Source organism: Pseudorasbora parva, chromosome 7 (genome assembly GCF_024679245.1).
Source record: "Pseudorasbora parva isolate DD20220531a chromosome 7, ASM2467924v1, whole genome shotgun sequence".
NCBI lineage: Eukaryota > Metazoa > Chordata > Actinopteri > Cypriniformes > Gobionidae > Pseudorasbora > Pseudorasbora parva.
In genome coordinates, this window is record NC_090178.1 from 21,973,257 (window position 1) to 21,997,901 (window position 24,645).

Here is a 24,645-nt window from a genome sequence, read left to right on the forward strand (position 1 = left end):
GCCATGTACTCCGTATCTAAATTTACTGCAGTATCTCTCACTCACTTCCATGATGAAGCTCAGTTTCATTGATTTATGTGGGTTTTATCTAGTGTCGATTCGAAACACAAAAAGCTTGTTTCTACCGCCTCTTACTTTTTTTTGTCATTTTAAGATACTCCAAAACTTTTTTATGAATTCATTATCAATATTATCAATATAATACATAATTTAACACAATATATTCTAGTTAAAGTATCTCACTCTTAACAGTCTGTCAAACTCAAAGCACATCTGTGCCTGCACAAACATTTTGGAAATGTGATGCTAAAACTAATACCATGCTCCTTGGGGAGCGAGTTGCATGTTGTATACTCTTAAAAGAGAGAAGGAAGTAAAGATTTTATTGGATTTTGTTTCTTTGCTGTATTGCTATGTAACTGCTTCTTGCTGAAAAAAAAAATCTTATTGATTTGATCTTATGGCTAGTTTCTACCGGGTGTTACATTATGGTACGGTACAGTACGGTACGCAATTATTTCCGTTTAAATTGTCAGAAGTTGTAAATGGTACCAAAATACCACCATAGCACTTTTTGGGACCCTTCCATTGGGGGCACCTAGCACAGTAGTCCGGTACCTGAAGGGTGGAGCTAGACTCACTGCGGAACGTTGATTGGTTGTCAGAGAATCGTCACTTGGCATGCAACAAGGGGAATCACAACACAGGGTGCTATTTTTTTCAATACACAGTTGAAACAATACCGTTGCAACACAATGTTTTTTGTCTTGTGACAACAGCCCCTAGCCTAGAAATCTAGACGCCTTTAATCGCATTTAATCTGCCCGCAAGTGTCGTCTAGCAACTCTCAATACCCTTCTGAGCTGTATTCCTCACACTCTGGACAGGCCAATCACATCGTGTATAGAGTCGGTGGGCGGGGCCATAATGACGACGGCCGAGTTGTGTTTGCGTGCTTCTAGTAAACTTCTAGACCGCGAATGGCGGTCTTTCGAATCAGCTTTGACCGCGACTCTGGAAGACTTGGAGTTAAGCTTTTCTCTGAGAAAAGAACAAAGAACGGCACTGAAGTCCTTCTTAAAAAGGGAAGATGTGTTCAGAGTTTAGCCGACCGGATACGGTGAATGTTTAATCTATCAACAAGCTCTGTTTCACCTTCGTTGCTCTGGTTGGTGTAGCGCTATCCTATCGCGTGCAGAGGGAGTTTGAATATTCCAATTCCTAATAAGATGATTTCATGGGGGGTTTAGCGGCCTCCCAACAGGTCTGTTTTGATGATTTTGGAAGGGTTTTTTTTACACTAAACCACGCAAACACCATCTTAGCCAGGCTGGAAGACCAGCTTAAACCAGCTAAGACCAACAAGATAATGCTGTTTCAAATGTTTGGGGTTTTTTAAGCATGGTTATTAGATTAGATTTTATTTTCAGTGCACAGCATCTCTACCTGTTTTCCTGCTGTGTTTTGTATTACTATCCCCCATCCTCCAAGAGATACAGAAATCTGCTGACATCATTGTCCAAGACCCACTTGCTGAAGGGAGAGCATGAGAAAAGGAGGGAGAGAGAGAGAGAGAGAGAGAGAGAGAGAGAGAGAGAGAGAGAGAGAGAGAGAGAGAGAGAGAGGGAGGGAGGGAGTGGAGGGAGGGAGGTTATGAGGCAGCACAGCAGTGAGGAAGGGAGGGGTAATAAGAGCGACAGAGAGTCCGAATGGGGCGGGCGCTCTCGTAATCAGAGAGAATACTGCAGCTCACGCTCAGATTCCCCATGCTGTTACCGGCGTGTCTCTGCAGCCCCTCTCTCTCTTTCTCACATGCACACTAAATGCACACGCAGAAAACACGGATCTGTATCTTTGCACTGCGGAGGCAACATCCTAGACTCGTTTTCTCAGTCCTCAGTTAGCTGGCTCCTGTTTTTTAGGCAGTGCGTCAGAGGCTGTGCCCCACGGATATGCCTGGTGAGACTGCACATCGGAGCGGCCCCACGCAGGGCCCTCTGGACTCTGGAGACCCGCAATTAGAGCTGCCAGGACCAGGTAAGCAAATGTACAGTTCACTGCATGCTGCATGAGGGACATGGAAAGACATAAGTGGAAGGAGTGGGAGTACACAAAGGATGCTCGGCTGAAAGCATGTGTCTAATATAATTATATGCTAGGATAGTGAGCCAGAAATCAGCCGCACCCAGAAACATCATCCAGCATTGTCTGAAAAGTGCAATGTGTGTGTTAAGTGGTTGTAGTACACACACACACACACACACACACACACACACACACACACACACACACACACACACTCCTCCTTCCTGCCTGCAATTACAAGAGCATGACACAGCATCACTCTCAGGACCCCAACATCAGTTGGAATCAAGGCTGTTTAGGACAAGTGCATAGGTGTCCATAACATGCCTGCACAAAACACTGATCTGATGTAATGTTATTTTGAGATAGGATATTGATGCTATTTGTTTGTTTGCCTATTTGACGAGGAAGCGAATAACATTTGACAAGGAAGCGAATAACAATAACGAATAACACAGAAGACAGCTGACTTTCCTGAATGTCTGTGTATATTTGAATTACATTAAACCGAGCTTTTACGTAAACAGCATTTGTCGACCCATTTTGTGATTATGGTAGGTGGTTACATTACGGACACATGGTCCTTGATTTTTCACCAATCAGTAAAGTAAATTGTCTTGGTGCAGTGAATGCACCAAAGTTAGTGTGCTTAAAATAAATGCTTATTACCTTCAACATGGATTACTTAGCAAAGAGTGTAAAATCTGAAAAATAACATGGAATTTTCCAGTAACCATACAGACGGGAGTGTATATGCGTGTTTGAATTGCCCTAAAAAAAGAGATCCCTCCTGTGTGACAGTTTGTCGGCACTATCTTTAGATGACTGAACTAAAAAGAAGGAGACCTGGGACAGTGGGTTCGTAAAATCTGTAGTTGTCTCAGTCAACTGCGTCTCTAAATCAGATACGTGTTGAACTGGGCATCACAAAACAGTATGAGGCGCGATGGGACAATAATGGTTGTGTTTGGTGGTGATAGGGGTGTGGTATTCAATAGCAGTGTGGAATATGACAGCATTTTTTCGGCATACCCTATAATGCAGTTCTCTGTATAATTTCTGTTGTAAACATTCAGATTTACTTAATATTATGTTTTGTGCTCAGAAAAGAATCAGTGCCTCAGCATCTTTTGTTACAAAAGCAAGTGCTTTCCATTTCTGAACTCTTTATTCACAATTCATTGTTATTGAGCTGCTACTGAATATTTAAAGGCACTGTGACAGTACCAGAGATGTTCTTTAATTGAATAATGTGTTGGCACAGTGTAAGAGCTAGATAAGCTGAGTGGATGTTGATCGGGTTTGCTTGGCCTGATTCTATTCAGTCCCTCTCAATTACATCAAAAGCACATACCAAGGAATCAGATAGGTTAGACATGAAATGATCAGACAATTGGAGTTAATGTGTGTTAACAAGGCCAGCTCCATACATATCACCCACTTTGAAACATCAAAGTTTTTAGCTGTGAAAATATTTTCAAAGAATCATTTGTTGACAAGTAGCATACTGCAGCTGACACAAGAGACCCACCATTGGGGATCTATTGTTAAGATAACAGGGATGTTTCATCATTTAGATTCACTCGTCTCTAAGGACAATGCATTGTTCAGTCAGCCACTGCTTCATAAAGCCTCATTATCATTTTTGTTTAAAATCTAAACTATGCATCCCAATCTTCATAATAATTGATACGTCAGTGAATAGAATTTCATGTATGACGTCTATTGTAAGCAATAGAAAAAGAAATATTTGGTAGAATGCCCCTCTTGCATCAGATATCAGTGTAAGATTTGAAACCGTATTCGGATTGTTGATGATTTCTACTCACTTCCATTGTTCCAGTTCATGTTTACCAGTAAAAGCAGATTTTAAAATTTGGATCCAAAGAGGTGAACTTAAGCATCACCTAGTCATCCTACCTGGCATACAGCAGGGATCTGAAGGGCACTCAAGAAAGAGGACACACACACACACACACACACACACACACACACACACACAAAAACATACCTCCATCTGTTGTTTTATTTGAGGAAGGCCTCAAGCAGGTGTAACTTGGAGTTGGACAAAGTGTGCAAAACTTCCTCTGGAAACACAATGGCGTGAGAAGAATGACAGAATGGAGTGAGAACTGCGAGTTTTAAGTCAGAATTGCAAGATATAAAGTTGCAATTGTGAGCGATCTCATCAAAATGGCGAGATATAAACTTTTTTCCCCTCAGAATTGGACTTTATAACTCAGAATCTCAATTCTGACTTTATATCTCACAATTCTGACTTTATAAGAACAAAACTTGCTCTAAAAACATGCATACAGTTCTGCATTTCCCTCATAAGTGATTTTGCTCTGCAAATAACGTTGAAGTAACAAAAGCCCCACTCACTTGTGAACACTCTCACACACACACACACACAACGACTGCTTTGCATACAGCTCCAAAACAGTGCTGCCTTGTGCAGAAAACAGAAGGCGTGACGTTATCTTTTTGAATCGTGACTAAGCAGAACAATTAGCCTATAGTCTCACACAAGCATACTGTCAAGAATGCACACAAATGCACAATTTAGCTGAAATGGTTTAGATGATGTGTAGAGACACAGTGATATAAATTATTTTGGCCCAATAAGATGGATCTGGCCTGTGGTTATGTTTTTAGGACACAGAAGGAGACAAGTGGGAGGAGATAAGATAGTGATACAGAGAGGGAAAACAGAGAGAGAGAGAATCGAAGAGAGTGATACACATGATGAGAAGGTCAAAGAAGACAATGGACAAATGAGAAAGGAGAAGAACACAGAGAGGCAATCACCAAGCACAAAACAGGAAGTGTGTGTGTGTGTGTGTGTGTGTGTGTGTGTGTGTGTGTGTGTGTGTGTGTGTGTGTGTGTGTGTGTGTGTGTGTATATTATTATTTACGACATTTAGGTATTTGTGTGTTGTTGGTGTTTTGAGTGCTCAGGTTAATTTGCATGCATGTTAAATCTTTGATGATGCAAAGACAAACTTATAGTACTCAGCAAAATCATTGTGTATATTTTTGCATACAATATATTTTAAACACATTGCCAAGCAAAGAAACTGAGAAAATTACATATTAAAGGTGTCATGAACTGGCTTTTTTATTTTTGTATACTGTTGTCTGAGGTCAACTTATGATGTTCACGGGGTTTTAACATTCAAAAAGATCCTAACTAATAAGTAATAGTAATCTACACTGGTTTTGAGGCTCTCTCCTGAACGCTGGGTTTTGATGGGTGTGTCGCACTGGAGACTTTGAAGTAAACACCCACGGCTAGGGGGATTGGATAAGATTTGCATATTTAATGAGCTTCTGCTCCCCTGTCAGTTCACATGAGGGAGGGATTGTTTTGAAAGCGGCCGGAATAATTCTCTTATGGGGCTCAGTCTTAAAAAAATATCAATAAAACACAATAATTTATCTCTCATCCGCCCGTGATTGATATATTATTTTATTACTTGGCCCACCCGATCGGTGGATATAAGCGCGAACCACACGCACGCGCTCTTCAAAAATCAAGTCAAGAGAGTGAACTCTTGATAATAAATTAATGTTATTTTACTATTTAAGATTCACCTGCCTGTCGATGTGCCCAGGACGTTGGGCTTTGCGAACCCTGAGAGTCTGAACCCGAATCGCAGTGAACCAACAAATAAGGGATTCTCCAGCCTGTGACAGCGTGCTGTTCTGTTAGATACGTCACATACACATAATCAATACGATCTGTAACAATGCAATACTTTCATATATAAAAACATGTTTTACACACATTAGTGTGCTGCACCATTCCTGTCGTATCAAATATAGAAGGCACAGCATTGTGTTTTAATCAGTATGTCTGCAAATCCAGTGTCGACCTGTGTCTTGTTTACAAACGATTATCTTGCTATCTTCGGTGTGGTTATTGCTCGTTTAGCTCCACGATTCAGTGGGCGGGGCTACAGAAGCAGCGTGCACATAGAGGCGGAGTCTCACCCTTCAAAAACATCATTGATTTGAGAGCCTTGTTTTTTGGGCCTGGTGTCTATAAAAGCTTTTCCTTTACTTACAAGGAAGTTTCTGGTTTTGGTTTAGAAACTTACAGGATATTCTTATATTACCATGACCTTATATATCAAAGGATCACGGGAAAGTTGATTTCTCAATTCATCACCCCTTTAATGACAGTGTATCAGTTTGAAATAAAGTTGGACAAGGTACTTACAAAATGTAATACATGATGATGATAATAATAATAATAATAATAATAATAATAATAATAATAATAATAATAATAATAATAATAATAATAATAATAATACATTTTATTTGTAACACTTTAAATTAAACAAAATCTCAAAGTGCTAAATATAAAGTATAGTATAGTATATAGTATAGTATAGTATAGTATAGTATAGTATAGTATAGTATTATATGATTATATACTACTAGGTACTATTTGAAAGTAATTAGTTAAATTACAATATTACTGTCTCTAAATGCATTACATTACTTTTGGTCCATAATCCATATTTAGTCTATTGCAGGTGCATTGTAATGCTGGGAGAATTTAGCAGATTAAAGCAAGGAGGAGGAAATAATAATGTAGCTAATAACAGTTACATTTTGCCACAGACAAACCAGATAATAAGTGCAGTAAGTGAACAGGTGACAGGAACTACTCTGTGCTAATCATGTTAAAAAAATTCAACACACACAAATACAATGCACTGAATGTTGTGCATTTGTTGAGTTTAATGAGCTACATGACTATCACTGCCAGTGCCTGTTGCAGCAATGACAGCTGATATTCCTATGCTCTTTAACAGTGTTAAGATATATAAAATAAAATAAAATAAAATTCCTCATTCAGTTATCTGAATACATGTATTCACTTCCACTTCCTTTCTGAACAATCCAGCATTATCACCAGCATCAGGTATGTTTTGCATGGTGGGACTATATGGGAGGCTGATTGCTGGTCCCCATCATGGGAAGTGTTGGTGGACTAACTACACCAACTCATTTTTATTTGAGAACAGCATGGTTATGCTGGTCCACCAGCTAGACCATTACTACATCAGCTCTAAGCAGCATAAACCAGCCTAGACCAAAATGGAATTCATGCTGGGTTGTCTGTGCATGCAGTGGTGTTAGAAATCTAGAGAGGAAAAAGATTTCTGCTGACACTGCTGCTCATTTGGCTCTTTTTGAAATCTCTACTGTCACTCTTAGTTCACATGCAGGCAAAAAGAACCTTGTTTCCCAAAGACCAATTACTCCACGGACATTAAAATGCTCCCCACGGGGCTGACAATTCAGGCCCTTATCACAACCCCACCAAAAAAAAAAACTCACTGTCCTGAATACAAGTTAAATTGTTTAGTCATGACATATTTAAGTTTGATCAGTCTTAGTGGAGAAGCTTACACTGATATCAAATGGCTATCCATCACATCTTAAGTATTTTTGGCCTGTACCATTATCCCACCGACCCACCCTACTCTGCTCTAGTATTAGAGCTGCTAGTTGTTTACCTTATAAAACTGGAATTAATTTGTTTTTATAGATTTATTGCATTCAGTTCACTTTAAACCAATTTCCCCCAGTTTCACAGACAATACTTAAACTTAGTCCTAGACCACAATGCATGTTTAAGCAGTCTTAACTGAACTCAACTTGCACTGGCACATCCAAAAATGTTTCAGTGACATTGTTTTGTGTGAAGATGTTCACCAGTGTTGTTGTTTTTTCTAAGTCAAATTTATAAAAGCTTCTTAACTGTCCTAATTAAACTAAGACCTAATCCTGGTTTAATTTAAGTCTGTTCTGTGAAACCAGGCCATTGTTACTGCAGTTCAGATTACCTTTTTCAATACTGTATTGAATATTTCATACAGTGACATTTAAGCACTACTAAGAGAAAATTAATGTTTGAGGCAACATAGATAGATTAAAAGCCGCTGGCTGTGTACAGTTTGAAGTGATTTTATAAGGGATTTTCAAAGAAAGACTATTATCAAAATGTTTATGTTTCTTGTAAACACACAGAGTAAAGGATTTCTTTGCCAAAAAATATTTGTTAAACTCAACATTAAATTTACATTTTAATACATGCAACTAAATATATTATTATGTTTCATCCAATCTTTTAGATCTCTCTGGTCAAACATCCAGCTCTTCAGCCTCAACTCCAACAGACAGTGCCTCCAGTCCTTCTCCTAGCAGCCCTCCAAAACTCTCCCCACTAAGTACTCCTTTTGGACCCCGTCTGATAATGGCCAAACCAACCACCTCTCCTCGCCCACAGCCAGAGGGTGCAAGTTTTGAATTAGAAGGGCATTCTGGAACTATCAGCCGAACAACAGGGCGGTTTGGTAGAGGAGCCTGCAGACGAGGTCCTATGAAAATGGAACGGATCAAAGTCCTAACTGGATCAGAAATAGAAAGTGACTTTCAAGAGCCAGAGACCATGGACTCAAGGGTTGTAATGGGGCAAGAGGCTTTGCTGAAAAACATGGAGACGCAGAGTGGAATGCTGCTAGGAAAACAGAGAGGTCAAGACATGTCTAGTTCAGGACACCAGCCCTCAGAACCCACCAAGAAAGGTCATATTGGGCTGGATGAAACAGCAAAACTAGACACTGGTCAATTGAGTTCTAGTGTAGATCAGGGTAAGAGTTTGACTTCAGTTCCAGAACAGGAGAAAACCATGGGTCAGATATTTGAATGTCAAGTCCTAGAGTCCAAAGTGAGAGATGCCGAATTGACAGACAGCAGTTCTCTTTTCCCAGACAATGAGGGAGAGCCACTGTCTTTATCTCAGGGTGAAGTGCCTTCCTTGTCATTTTCCGAGCCTTCCTATGTTGTTGACCCACAACGCATTGGTGTCCTTCCAGGATTGGATCCTGATCGCTACTATACAGCCCCATCCACCCCCATTAAGATGGCTTACTGCTCACATCTCAAGCAACAATGGCGCCCAGGGAGCCCAAGCCAAAGTCCAGGTTCTCCAACTGATGAGTCTGATCTGTGTTCCCCTCCTACCTCTCCCTCTGGCTCCTACATGACTGCTGAGGGAGGCAGTTGGACCTCGTACACCTCCAGCACCTCACACTCCTGCTCCCCAAACTTAACAGCTGAGACAGAGTTGCAAGAAGCTCCTGCTTGCTACGTGGGGTCCCTCTCAGAGATAGGTGATGAGCTTGGAGATGAGCGACCTGGTCATGAGAGAGATGATTGCCTGTATAAACCTGATATGCCAGCGTTGCTGGAAGACGTGGCCTGTGAAGTGGATATTCCAACAAGAGACACATGTAGGCCTCATTGGGTGACAGAACATGTTTCTATACAAGAGAGCAGCAGCAACAAGAGAAACACAGACTACCAACAGGACACAGGGATGTCTGAGGTCACTGTGAGGCCTAGAGATTTCCAGAGAGCCCCTGTTGCAACTCGAGGCTTTGACAATCCACATCACAGTCTTGAAATGAATTTCAATGCCTGTTTCTCAGAGCCATCTATGAGCCTGGATCCCCCTCTAACGCCAGAGGATAATGCAACTTCTGCACTTGATGGAGAGAACAAAACCCCTGTCACTCCCTCTCCAGAGACTGTAGACATAGACAGTAATAGCGTATATCTTGAGATAGGATCCTCTGCTCCTCTGTTCCATGGCTACTCTAGGGAGGATGGGCCAGAGAGTGATGCAATGATTCCTGCTTCTATGTTGCCTTTCCATGGAAGCCTGATATTCCAGGCAGATTCCATGGATATAACCCTGTTCCCCACAGATGATGAGCAGGGGAATGATGTGGATGCATATGCTGCTGGAGAGGAGGAAGCCGATGTAGATGAGTATGATGATGAGGATGACGAAGATGAGTGTGACAATGAAGATGTAAATAATGATGATGCTGAGCCAAAAGAGCCAGCTTTGAGGGGTGAAAGAGGAGTGGAAGACCCAATTGAAGACGACACCTCTGCATCTTTTCTAAATTCCCTTTCAGAGAACTCAATAAATGATGGTGTAGATGAGTCATTTGCTTATCCGGATGACACTGAGGAGTCAATTGATTCCACATCTTATAATGGGGAGGAAGATGACCATCTGTACTGCACAGAGAAGCATGCTGAACTCTCCCAACAATTCCCTGGGCCAGATGAACCTTTGCAGCCAGTAAGCCATGCAAAACCTGAATCCTCTGGCAGTGAGAGCGAAATGGAGATATCCTCAGAATCATCTGAGCTTCTACATGTAGAATTGCAAGAGAATCTGACAGACTGCAATGTTACTGATGAAAGTGTAATTGCACAACAAATGTCAGAAAAAAAGATGCTGAAGGGTGAGATTTCAAAAGGATTGACTGTACAGATCAAAACAATGGATGAGCAAGGCAAACAAAGTACAGATCCCTCAACATTCATGGTAACATCAGAGAAAAGACAGCAGATCCCCACAGATAATCCAACATCTTCTGTTGATCAAGACAAAGTAAAACAATATGATAGTACAAATGACTTCTGTGTTGCAGGTGCTACAGCTGCTGACATGTGCTATGAGACTAACGTAGGTATTAGCCAGGAACTGGATCAAAAAAATGGAAATAGCATGGAGTTGATTGACACATCATTGCAGCTAGCTGAAACTGCAACCAATGACCTAAATAAGGGAGTACCCCAACTAACATATCTGGATGACTGCAGCCCCACAAACATTCCGGTTTGTGCCTATCCTGAGTTGTGTGAGGTGCCAGATAACTTAACTTCAGCTGATGTTTTACCCTTTGAACGTTCCATGAATCAAGATAATCTGACAGAGAATCAACCTAGCAATGATGATGTAAACCATAGCTCTCAAAATATGTCCTGCTCCACATACAGTAGACTTGTCATTTCACCAAAGAAAGAGAACTCTGAGAGCAGCATTACAGAAAGGGAACTTTACTCTGAGAGTTGGACACCAAGGGATCCCTTGTCTTTAGATGAATGCTGTGACTTTGAGGCTGAAAATCTGCTCATGTGTGAGATAGCTAGATCAGTGCACAGTAAGGGGTTGTCTCATAACATTGCCGCTGGAGAAGACGTTATGGGTGACGATGAAGACAACAACCGATATTGTGACCTCCAAGATAAAATGGCAGACATTGATGTTGGTGTGGTTGAGTCAAACATTGGCAGCTGGAGCTCGATCCAAGATCTTTCAGAGGCAGGAGGGGGTGAGGATGATGCAAATAACCTTCAAAATCCAGAGAGCAATCCACTCATACATTGCAGTTCTGATAAGAGTCTGGCGTCATCGTGGAATGATCCAGAAAAAACTTGCGCACCCCTAATTGAGAGTGCTTCATCAGAACTTGCAATGAATATGCTTTCAGATGATGGGAAAGATGTGAAAGATCAAACTCCAAATACAGACTTCAACATTCCAGAGGATTTATCTTCAGACACATTAAGGAAGAAAAGTGCTGAAATAACTCCTGAACAGCCTCAAGTTCTGGAATCGTGTCAAGAATCTGATAATGTCACATTAACATCAATCATTTCCCTAGAACACACTGATCTATGTGGATCTTCTTCAAAAACACTAATTTCTAAACAAGCAGATAATCTTGGTCCAGTTTCAACCCAGGGTCATTCAAATTCTCAACAAATTACCCAAATAAACACAGATTCTGTCTCGCAAAACAAGATTGCATTCAACTTGCAAGGGGGATCATTTGGCTGCTTCACATTCAGAAAGAAACCAACTGAGATAAAGACTGCTGACTCCTCAGAAGCAACAGTTCTCCAACAGAGCTCTGTCTCACAAAAAGAGACATCAAATTCCAATGATGAGGCTCCAAGTGAGGTTATGGGGGAAAAAGTAATTCAATTAAAAGCAAACAAAAATGAAACCGTAAATGATGAACCTAAAAGCACTGACAAACAACTTCTTGAACAAAAGACTACAACTAGCCCTCAGGATCAGGAGAGAAATCAGTTTGACTCACATGAGAGGGAAAAGAAGGAAACAAAAATAAGTCAAAAGAGAGAGGCACAAGATTTTACAGAGACGGTTTCATATCTGGAGCAGAATAATAAGCGTGATGGTGATTCACATAAATCAGGTCTTTCTCAAGCTAAAAGTGATGAGGTAACCCCCAAAACAGCACAGAATGCTAATTCAAGTCATGCCACAAAACCAAAGGTAATTGATCCTCTTAAATCCAACATTGCAGTTTTAGCCCCAATGGATAATGAAAAGATCCAATGCCAAGGAAAGGAAATAGAGGCTACAGGTAATCAAGCAGCAAGCTTTGAGATATATTCAATGAGAGAGGAACTTGGTGAAACTCAGCATAAAGATGATGTTTCTATAGCAGAGAACACTGAACCTGTTCAAACACCAGAGCAATCAATTTTTCAATCTCCTGACCCTAGCTGTATTGATCCACCTGAGTCTGTTCATACAGAGTCAGTGGTTGCAACTCCGACAACAGACCTCACAAGGCCAGATGGGCAGAAAGAACTTTCAGACAGTTCTTTGAGCAGAGTAAGTTTGACAGAAAGCACAAGAGACATCAATGACAATCATGTAGAGGGCAATTTATCACTCAGGGTGAACAGCTCAGAACAAGACGGGGTCTCTCCCACATGTTCCACCACAGCTGTCCAGGAGGAGGATCTCTCTACCCCCATTCAGGAGTCACAGTCTGCCCGTGACATTTCTCAAACATCTGCTATCTTCTCACATATTCAACCAGCTCCAGACAACAAATTCAGTCAGCCTGACTCTGAAAGTCCTATTCAAACCACTGGAATATGCAGTATGGACTTAGCAGCATGGGAATCTGAGGAACAAACACAAACGTTGCTTCTTATTCAAGACGCATGCCATCATGAAAGTCAGAGAACAGTCATGACAGCAAAACCATGCAGACATGAGAACCCTCCGGGTAAACTGTTTCTTTTTTCTTTAGTTATTTTTAATTTTTTTATCCTAGGAATTACTAGTATTTCACTATATACATGTTGTCTTTTTCTTGAGTAGTATGTACGGGACACCGAACAGAACAGTCCCTGCCTTCAACATCCATTGGAAAAACAGACAGTGCCCGTGCCCAAAGAACACTGAACAGGTTAGATGAAACCCTACCCTGCCCAGAGACCCTACCCTACATCATTCCAAGACCAGACTCGTTGGTAAAAACTCAGCAAAACCAAGCCGAGCGACAGAGTATAGAGCAAGATTTATGCCCAAATATCTACAGATCAAAAGGCAGAGAGGATGTGGATCTCACCTTCAAAAACAACAGTATGTTCATCATCTCTTTTAACCATAAAGAATTTGCATCTTTCTCAAGTATCTGCTTCATGGCTCCTTGTAAAGCAAAGCAATTTTAGTGTTTAATTTTTTATGCCTTTTAGTAGGTTCGGGGAATGAAACAGACAGTGATGGTTCAGTGCCTGAGCTTGAGGAACCCAGTGGGACATTACCGAGACCCTCAAATCCACAGGTGAGCTTTAGATTGATGAACCATCTTTGTAAACAGCAGTACAGATGTAACCACAAACCAAACATAATTCTTTGGCTAAACTTCATTCAACTCAATACAATTACACATCAAACTATCCCAGCTGTGTAACTTACTATTAGCTAACATAGGAGTAGCACGTTAGCATACTTAATGTTACTTTGTTTTAACATATGATGTTACGAAAAGTACTAACATTAGTACAATTAAAGCTTTTTTAGTAAAGCAACATGGCTTGCATACTGTATCTACTGGTTCTCAACCTAGCAGTAGCTCCACTCATCACTTCTATCTCCAAACAAAAAAATGGACAAAACTAATTTTCTTATCTTTATTTAAAAACTTGGTCAAAATAACACTTAGCCCTAGTTTCACAGACAAGATTTAAAGGGTTAGCTCACTCAAAAATGAAATTGATGTCATTAATGATGACACCTTAATGTTGTTCCACACCCGTAAGACCTCCGTTCATCTTCGGAACACAGTTTAGACCGAGAGCGTATCCAAGTGTATACACACTATACTGTCCATGTCCAGAAAGGGAATAAAAACATCATCAAAGTAGTCCATATGTGGCATCAGTTGGTTAATTAGAATCTTTTGAAGCATCGAAAATACATTTTGGTCATAAAATAACAAAAACTACGACTTTATGAAGCATTGTCTTCTCTTCTGCGTTTGTGTTTAATCCTCAAATAAAAATTCAAACTAGCCTGACGTGGTCATACTCAATTCTAGTCAGAATATGAGTCTGAAACTGCTCCATTGGGCTGTGATTATGAGGTGTTTCAACCGAACCAGGAAAGGAAACCTCAATTGGATAGACCAACCAATCAGAGCAACGAAGCGATGTTAATAGAGCTCAAATGCACTGTTACCAAGTCCGCGTTTTTCCCCCCCGCAGGTTTTCTTCTATGTCCGTGGGTTGAAGCGAAGTCCTATTATGTGATATATAGACCCATGTCATGAATGTGAATTTTAGCAGGCAACCTTGCCAAAATAACACACATTTTACCCCCCAAACAGAATTTTTTCCCAGAGAACCCCCCCAAGAAGCTATTGTTTAGGGCTAGTAGTTGGCGGGTTTTGTTGTAAAAACTTGGCAACCCTGTCTGCACGTGCGCTGAAATAAACGATCTTTGCCGGTGTTGTAAAAAAAGAAAAGAATTTAATGATACACAGAGTACTTATCCGACATGATCATCATTTCTGAGAGAAATTGTGAAGGTGAATAGCCTAGAAATCTAGACGCACCCTAGCGGCAGCAAATTTAATTTGCCCGCAAGTGTCGTCTAGGAACTCTCAATACCCTTCTGAGCTGTATTCCTCACAATCTGGACGGGCCAATCACATCATGTATAGAGTCGGTGGGCGGGGCCATAATGACGACGGCCGAGTTGCGTTTGTGTGTTTCTAGTACACACAGAAACTGGCGAACGGCGGCGGTCTTTTGAATCAGCTCTGACCGCGACTCTGGAAGACTTGGAGTTAAGCTTTTCTCTGAGAAAAAAACAAAGAACGGCACTGAAGTCATTCTTAAGAAGGGAAGATGTGTTCGGAGTTTGGCCGACCGGATACGATGAATGTTTAATCAGTCAGCGAGCTCTGCTTCACCTTCGTTGCTCTGGTTGGTGTAGCGCTATCCTATCGCGTGCGGAGGGAGTTTGAAAGACAACCGTTTATCCCGCCCCTCGGATTGAGCCCTGTCTATGGTGAGTTTCCAGACCAAACATCTTGATGTGGGTCTGGCTTGTCAGGCTAGAAGGTGAATGCATATACTAACAAGCTCTCTGTTTAAGATTTTAACAAATATAATCCAAGCCCCTTTGATGACATGCATGATTACGTTACTGTTTATCATCTGTCCGTTATCGTCTAAAGCCCCCCCTGATGATTTCATTGGTCCGAACAGTTTCTATAACAGGGGATAATTACTCCTCTATGGAGCGAGGCCAGACCGAACTGCTCGACCTAAAAATGTTGTGGGCGTGGCTAAGTTCGGCTGACATCCAGGCTAGATTCAAACATTTATGAATTGATTGATTCAAGATTCATTGATCGATTCACTGATTCATAACCGTTTGAATCTTAATTTGAGGACTGAACACAAACCAGGAAGAGAAGACTATGCTGAAAAAAGTCGAAGTTTTAGTTATTTTTGGACCAAAATGTATTTTCGATGCTTCAAGAGATTCAAATTAACCAACTGATGTCACATATTGACTACTTTGATGATGTTTTTATTACCTTTCTGACATGGACAGTATAGTGTGCATACACTGGCTTAGTCTTGACTCTTGGCCTGTGAAAACCAGGCTTCATTTCAGCATTTATACTCACTAGTTCTACTAGCTCGTTTAAATTCATTAAATTGAACAAGCAGCAAAGATCACTTCTGAGTGAAGCACGGCAAAATGTACTTATATGAGTCACTGATTACGTTTACATGGACAGCGTTAATCTAATCATTGACCTTATTCTGAATAATACAATATTCCAATTCAGGTGTTTACATGAGTTGCTTTTAGACTATTCCATTCATGTTCCTGTTTTACATGTTATTGAACATAGATTGATTAATGCACACGCCATTACGTCTCCATGCCATGCAGTCTGACGTTCCCTCCAGAATTTCACATATCAACATACAGTTTGTCTTCCTTATGGTACCATAAATAGTTTTGGTATAGTTAAATAGTTAGTTTCATTTTCAAATTTTACGAAAACTTTAAGTGCAGTTAATTATTTTTCACATCACACATGCAAATCGACAATGGCGGATACAATTTCTCCAGCATCGGGCCTCCTCTGCCATCACAACAAACTTTGAGGAACTGGATGACAGAGGGTTGTTTTCTTTTTCTTTTTTTTCTTTTTTTATTTACAAACAAACTATAACAATACAATAGACACATGTATTACACATAATATTAGAATATTATCTTGATAGGAAATAACATTAACAACAAATATAAAGGCTGAGTGTTATTGCATACAGGTTGATTCTAGATATGAATGAAATGGCAAAAATTAAGTAAGAAAAAAAAAAAAAAAAAAAAGAAAAAGAAAAAAAAAGAGGGTTGTTTTCTGTCAGAGGGTTGACCACTGCGTGTGTGTATGTGTCCTGTAACACACAACATTAATAATTAGATTAAGGTGTGTACGTCTCCGATAATGCGACTAAAATAGGAATACCCTATATGTCTTAATTCGATTTGCGTTTACTTTGAGGATGACTTTAGCCGGATTAAGGTAATTAGAAATCGCTGTTTACATGGTAGTTTCTTTATCGGAGTACTGTCTTAATCAAGTTAATATCGGCGTATTGTTGTCCATGTAAACATACTCACTGTAAACAAGTACAGCCATGCAGTATTTTATGCAGTGTTTTTATCTAGTTGAGTCTACTGGATGAACAACGATAGGTCCTACCATACTCTCTTTATACTTCATATTTTCATATTTTCTCTCATAGTTATCACACTCTCCTGCCGATGAGTCTGTGAGCAGAGCTAAGCAGAGTCGAAGTGAGAAAAAAGCACGAAAGGTGGGTCTGCACATCCACAAGCACATTTCATACAACTTTAAGACTCACTGTATTGTACACAAAATCTCTGACATACTATCTTTTCCTCCATTTGTTATCATAAGGCGATGTCAAAGCTCGGGCTGAAACAGATCCATGGAGTGACGCGCATCACTATCCGGAAGTCCAAGAACATTCTCTTTGTTATTACACGTCCTGATGTGTTCAAAAGCCCTGCCTCAGATATTTACATAGTCTTTGGGGAGGCCAAGGTTGGTCTTTTCTCATATGCAATAAGAAAAAGATATCTTCCAAAAGCTGACTACAGTGGCACAGATTTCCTTATATTCCTAATATTTATATCTTGACCTGTGTTCATTCATCTGGGCTTTCGGTCTCTCTCTTCTTCTCTTTGTAAGATCGAGGACCTCTCACAGCAGGTACACAAGGCAGCGGCAGAGAAATTTAAGGTTCCTCTTGACCCCTCACCTCTGCCATCAGACATCACACCAAGCCTGACCATAAAAGAAGAGAGTGAGGAAGAAGAGGAGGTACAAATCTGACATTTCCTACTTGAAAGGGAAAGATCAGCCAGAAATTTAGATTTTGTCTCCATTTTCTTACCTTAATTAATTCCAAACCTTTATGAGCTTCTTTCTTCTAAGGATTACAAATTACTAGAAGTCTGTCATTATTTATATAGCACAATTAGCATTTTTGGGTAAACTTGTGTGCTTGAATGAATTAAGGTGATCAACAGTCTCTTTCTCTGTTTGCAAGCTGGACGAAGGTGGGCTGGAGCAGAGAGATATCGAGCTGGTGATGGCCCAGGCTAATGTGTCTCGAGCTAAAGCAGTCCGTGCACTGCGCCACAACAAGAATGACATTGTCAACGCCATTATGGTGAGAGATTGCTTTTGTATTAAACACTCGGCATTTGTACATCTATGGCCAGTTTCACAGACAAGGATTAAGCCAGTCCCAGACTAAATGCTTGTTTCAGCTGTTTTAACGGAAACGAACTTGCACGGGTATTTCTTAAAATATGTGCCATTGTTTTGTACAGATGTAAACCAGTAATGTTTTTTTCTAAGGCACGTTTGAAAAAGCTACTTAAATGTCCTAATTTAACTAAGGCCTAATCCTGGCTTAATCTAAGACCTGTCTGGGAAGCCGGGCCCTAGTGTAATACTTGCTTTTACACTAGATTTCCTACTAGTAGAAAGAACTAGTAGAGAATCCCTCTAATGTGTATTTTGCTTTTTTTGGACCTCCCATAAACTGATATAATGTTCTTAAATTGAGCAAACAAACTAACCTGAACCCTACTTTTGGCATTTTAAACTGCAAAGACATAATTTAGTCCCTTTATTAACCTTTTATTAAACCAGTGATTACTGTTTACACGTTTTACCCCTGTAAATACAGCGATAGTTCACAAACCTTTTGAATGCTATTAATATTTCACCTTTTGTGTCTGTTCTTAGGAGCTGACCATGTAAGGAAAAGACATCTTCCCTGCCCCTTGCGTGTTTTCTTTCCCAAGTAATGCTGCTATACTGCACCCTCCTGCTGAAATAAATCTGTTACAACCAGAGCTGTTCGTTTCCCAACATTATCTACAAATCACATAAATGCACCTTACAGACAAAAATGTATTGTCATACATTTTGAACATACACTCTTTTAATATTGCCTTAATGGCTCAGATGTTAGATCAAAGGATTGTAGAAATAAAAGCTTATGTCCTCAAAACTGATGGTTTGAATCTGACCTGAATATTTTCTTTTTGAAATTTTCCCCTGGGTTATATGCATTTATCTTATATCTTGCAAGCAGAAATTGTGCACATGGCACTTAAATTGATTATAGAAGTGTTTTTAACTTCACAAAGGTGTAATTCTTTGAGAAAATTGTAAAGATTGTGCTACTATGCTAAATGAGATTTGAGACTATTTGAACACTTTTGATTTTAATTCATATCAATATACAAAGACAGAAGCATAATCAAACAAATACTGAAGAATCACCATAAAAGGGATAAATGTTACCAAAACTGATTAGATCTGTTTTAAGACTTCATTCATAAAAATAATACTGTTATGCTGACATCCACATATCGAAGTATGTGGCACACACAGGCCCACATTGACCTTACCACTATGAAAGTATAGTTTTATGTTTCACCTGTATAACTAGCATTAGCTATAACATTTTAGGTTTAACATAAGCCTCTTTGTATTCAAGTTAATAAAATGAAAATGTGTCTAAAATGTAAAGTAAAGCTCTTTATTCAAGTAAGACCTTCGTATCTAAGGCAACCAAAGCCTGCGCTATGCAGTCGCTGTTTGGTCCTCCAAGTAAGAGTCTCTGCAATTTCAGCTGTTCCCTGGCCTCTTTCTGTTACCCTCCCTACCTTTGTTCTCATTGTGTCCAGCTACATTTGGATCAGCTTTTAGGGGGCAGGACATTGGCCTGGAAGTGGCCCTGATTGGTAATGTTGCCTGCAGGGAAATAACGCGCAACTACGAAGGTAGAACCATCCGAGGCCACAGCTTTACCCACACCGAGTTTCTTCGAGCTTTTCCACACCACTGCAGTGAAGTGACCTAGAACAAAAAGATGGTTCTTACATTAATTGGTGTGTATTGAATCAAGGATCTGGATGTATGTGTGACTGTCACAAAGTGTTTATGCATGTTTGACTCACATATACCATGTGTTGGTTGTGTTAGTGTTCCGTTAAATATTTATACGCTGAGAGACAGAGTGGAAACATTTGAGTGGAATGAGGGTCCATTTTAGTCCATTTTATTGACTTGGCAGATGCTTATCCAAAACTAATTACTGTGGATTTCATCACTTTTTTCCCCATAGAATCAACCGACAGTGTTGACAGCACCATTCTTGACCAACTGAGCTAAAGGAACACCCTTTCCTAGATTCCCAACCACATATTTACAGATTGAGAGTTAGCACAGATGTTATCCACAGTCTATAAAGTCACTTCTGAGGGGTTTTCACGGATGCTGTAAAATTGGGAAACCTTCAAATATGGTCTGCCCTCTTAAGGTAGTGAGTGGTATTACTTATATCCTGCAGGCTGAAGCTGATGACAGATGAGGTGAATAAAAAAAGCTAAGGGGGTGAGATAACAGCTGCAAGCGAGACATCATACTGTAAGAGACTTTTCATGACTGAATTTTATGGGGAATTTCCTGTGCCTGGGAGAGCTTTGGAAAGTTTCATTCCAGTAGGATGAGTCACATCTGAGAACTTAACATAAATTAAAAGAAAATATTCCAGAATATAGTATTACACTGACTGAGCCAAACTTATCTTCTATGTGTGTTGGTATTATATTGGGTTAAGTTATTCTAAGAAAGGGTGGCTCAATACTGTTTAATTCAGATCAACATTCCTGCAAAGTTTAGTTTAATGCAGAATTAATTTAGACACTACAACAAATACGGGCAGCAGGATATGATGTCATGCCTTAATGCTTCTGTTTAAAATGAATAAATAATACTTTCTGAGCCGGAAGTTGTGTCCTGACTTCAGCATGTGACCTATTTCCGAGTGATATGTAATAGTGAATAAGAAAAAAATAGATGGCAAGGCTTGATTTTAGTGTCACCACCTTTTTAAGGATGCTCTGCTCAATCATTCAAACTCAAATCAGAACAAACTGACACCATCAGAAGGAACACCATTCCAGGAAGGAAGCAAATTTTCTGTTTTTAAATAAAGATTATGAAGATAACTGTCAATTAGGGCCAAACCCACCATTGAGGTCCAGACCTCTGTATTTTTCCAAGGATTATATAGCATATATATATAACTACTTTGGTGCTGCAAGGAAGTATCCTAACCAAGATAACTAACCTTCCCATCTGAGCTGCATCAGTGGTCAATAGTGCTCATAAATGTCAAAATGTCTGAGATGACCTTATTTGGCAGACTTTGTTCACAAATGAGCATGTTGTCCAGTTAACAGTCATAAAGTGTGAGATAGATGCAAGTAGCTAAACTAAACATTTAGCTGGTTTTTATGATAGAACTGTTGAACGACCAACAGAAATAATCAGGGAGGCAAACTACTTTTGTCTAATTTCGCTTTTTTTAATTGAAAATATAATTTACATGATTAATGTAATGTAATTTGTAAGCTTGGTAGCCTTCAGTAAATTCACTTGTCTAAGAATATGATACAGAAAAACATATCAGTTCACCGTATGTTTACTTTTTTTGCTGCCACCAAACCCCCTTAGCAAGCTGCATTTTGGGACCTCGTTATTTAGAAAATCTTGCGTACAGCCCTGCTGTCAATTTATTGTTCACCACAAGACTAGTAATGTGTTAAACGCATTAATTTCATGCTGACTTTAAAATATGTCATCCACTCCACTCTCCTGCGACATAGCAAGCCATTAAGAGTCATATTTTGTAGTTCTGTGTACTGAGCCAAGAGGTCAATAAATGACATTTGCATTCTTTCCCTACTAAAAAGAAATTCTTAAACCAACCAAAGCTGGTTTTCTTGTAATTTCAGAGATGTTTTGGACAGTTTTCAGAGGGTTATGGTGCAAGGAATGGAAGTGAATGAAATCCAAAATTGCATAACTGCACAGAAAGACCATAAGTTGCTGGTTAATGTGTGTTGGATTAGAGTCAGAACTAAACTTTGCGGGTAGCTTGATAATATAATATAATATAATATAATATAATATAATATAATATAATATAATATAATATAATATAATATAATATAATATAATATAATATAATCAAGTAAAATAATCTTGAATAATCAAGATAGTATAAATACTCTTACCAGTTGCAGAGGAGAATCCTGGCTGGTTAAAGTTGTACTGATTCACTTCATTATACCAGCGATCAGACACATCTTTACCTGTAGGCACACAAACACATAGATTATAATGTGAAACATACAGGCCCCAGAAATTCAGTTATGATCAAGTTCAAATTAATTAATCCAAAATGGTATATTCTATAGAATGTGTTTTTGAACATTTTTGCAATATGGGTTTTGAATTATAATATTAAACTGATGATTCCAAAGAAAAACTTACAGCTAAACTTCATATGACCCCACTATAGATTTAGTGACACTTTACAAATCACCCCAGACTGGCCAGACATTCCATTCCACTTAGTAATCAACTTTAGACCGAACATGGAGGTAGTCAATTCATAATGAGTCCCAGCTGTTGAGAAAATCTGTCTTTGCTATTATATCTATGTAAATATCTGTCAGGTGGACATTTTTGTGACAGAAGAAGAGGAGTTGTACCCGTTTGATCATAAGACGCCCATGCTAAATTTTCTCCACAGTTTCCTCGACTAGACTCGGCACTGTGCTTCAGAATCCGGGTGCTAGCAAGGCTCTCAGCATATCTATAAGACACAAGCATTCAGCTGAATTAAAGGGCATTAACTGTATTGAAGATGAAAGCAATTTCAGAAAATAAATGGGTGGTTTTAGAAGACAAGAAATTAACAGCAATGAGCAGAGCAAGCATATGGGAGAAAAGACCTCACCTTGCTGCTTCACGACTCAGTTTACTGCTGAGTTTTAAAGGTGGGGCTTGATGTTTCCTTCTGTACTCATTATGAGTCTTCAGCACCTCCTCACAAAAAAGCCTGGAGGCTGCAAAGTCAACAGGGTATCAATAGCAAGAGATTAGAAAGTGCAATTATTCTTTGCTAAACTCAGTAGATATACAGCCTAAAATCCTAAATTATATATTACTCAAATTACTCATTTAACTGGTTAATAAATCATTGCAATATCTTGAATAATATAAATTATATAAATTATATAATTTATATTATATTATAATAATAATATAAATTATATTAAATAAATAATATAAAATTATATTATATTTTTCTCTGAACATTTTTGCTTTATTTTAGCCCTGAAATTAAGAGAATATAGTAAATATTAAATATTGCTTTAATATTTAATATTAAATATTGCTTTAATATTTAATATTAAATATTGCTTTAATATTTAATATTAAATATTGCTTTAATATTTAATATAACAGTTGGATATAATCCAACATTTACTTAACATTCACTTAATATAACCAAGTTTGATTTTTGTTCCTTTATAGTAAAAAGTTTGGACACCTCTGGTATAGTGGGGAAATAAACTATGATGAACTTGGAGTCTATTCATGTTTGTACCCTCATATATTTCACATATAAATAAGGTCATATCCATTTACAGTATGTTTGGTCTTTCTGAGTTGCAAAAATAAAGTCTGTATGGTTTTAGTGTTAAAGAAGTAGTATTTCACTATTAGAATAAAATGTTACAAAGATTTAATTTTTGTCTATTTTAATAGACTATTTTATTAAAATTACCATTTATTTAAAATAAATTGGATTGTTGTAAACAATAATGTATATATTTTAGTACTTTTGAAAAATTAATAGATTTTCTAAAAAGTGACTGAACATTCAGATCATGCATTGAAATTATGGCCAAATCTGTTCTCTATCAGCAAAAACTTTTGTTCAGGGCAAATGTAGCCAAACAATTGTGCTTGCCACTACTGCATAGGCTTAAATCCAACTGCATGATGCTATTGCTCATACAAAGAAAGGATTGAGTAGCTAACAATCCTCAACACACACACACACCCACACACACACTGTTAAAGCATATACTCAAACTGTGCTGACAAAACATCATTGAATAGCTGAGGACAGCAGTGACAGAGACTGAATAAAATATGTATTTGACAAAATCACAAATGCTAAAGTGAGACATGGATTTAAAAAATGAATTATACACTTACCTGACTTCCCCATGGTAAGAAGACTCCTCTAACCGAAGTTCCCGCTTGTAGATTAAAGTTCCCTCAACTGTCACAATTCCTGCCAGCTATACTTCACTCTTTTTCCCCGTCAGTTTCTTTCTATCCCTCTTTCTCTCGTGTTTTTCTAACCCTGAAACAGCTTACAAGCAAGCTTCACTTCACTTTTTTATATCATTCCCTGCGAATGTATCTTCTTTTCTTTCTCTTTCCTCTTCACCACACGTCCCTCACTTTCTTTCTTTTTGTCACACTGTGTGTGCAGGCCAGGGCAAAGGAGAATCTCCACTCAGGACTGTGGTGATGACATCATCTGTATGAGTCAGTGAGAGCCTTATATGGTGCTGGCGTTGCTGCTTTCAGCTGGAAGCATTGAGCTAAAACCAAGTCCAGGAAAACACACGTTATATCTGATAAACATTATAATCTCAAGTTCTTCTATTTAACTTATCCTCCTAGGGTTTAAGACCCGGGGGTTAAATTTAGTATTTTTTCCCCATGTCGTTACCTTGTTTAGTGCATATGAAACAAATTTTGTTTGTTTGTTGTTGTTGAAATATTACATTTTATTCATATGTTATCATGCTATTTCCTCAGTCATACGTGACATAATTCTTAATTCACCAATCAATTTTCAGGCTAAAGGATTTGTTTTTATTATTATTTA

The 24,645-nt window shown here is 38.9% G+C and overlaps 2 protein-coding genes across 3 annotated transcripts; one reads left to right on the forward strand and one right to left on the reverse strand.

The window, feature by feature from the left end:
- Positions 1-1,709: 1,709 nt before the first annotated feature.
- nacad (NAC alpha domain containing) lies at positions 1,710-18,887 on the forward strand. 2 transcript variants are annotated; one of them, XM_067448577.1, is made up of 9 exons: positions 1,710-2,037; positions 8,241-13,022; positions 13,118-13,381; positions 13,495-13,583; positions 17,077-17,148; positions 17,253-17,399; positions 17,547-17,678; positions 17,908-18,030; positions 18,615-18,887. In XM_067448577.1, the coding sequence occupies exons 1-9, from the start codon at positions 1,953-1,955 to the stop codon at positions 18,627-18,629; spliced, it is 5,709 nt and encodes a 1,902-aa protein (XP_067304678.1). In that variant the 5' UTR covers positions 1,710-1,952; the 3' UTR covers positions 18,630-18,887. The 2 variants fall into 2 exon arrangements, with proteins under 2 accessions (XP_067304678.1, XP_067304679.1); XM_067448578.1 differs by having other exon boundaries at positions 13,498-13,583.
- A 195-nt stretch (positions 18,888-19,082) lies between these two features.
- Positions 19,083-24,265, reverse strand: glipr2l (GLI pathogenesis-related 2, like). The gene is made up of 5 exons (XM_067448579.1): positions 23,961-24,265; positions 22,690-22,798; positions 22,442-22,545; positions 21,962-22,039; positions 19,083-19,736 (listed from the first exon to the last, which is right to left on the reverse strand). Exons 1-5 carry the CDS (start codon positions 23,971-23,973, stop codon positions 19,576-19,578), a joined length of 465 nt encoding a protein of 154 aa, XP_067304680.1. The 5' UTR covers positions 23,974-24,265; the 3' UTR covers positions 19,083-19,575.
- Between the last annotated feature and the right edge of the window lie 380 nt (positions 24,266-24,645).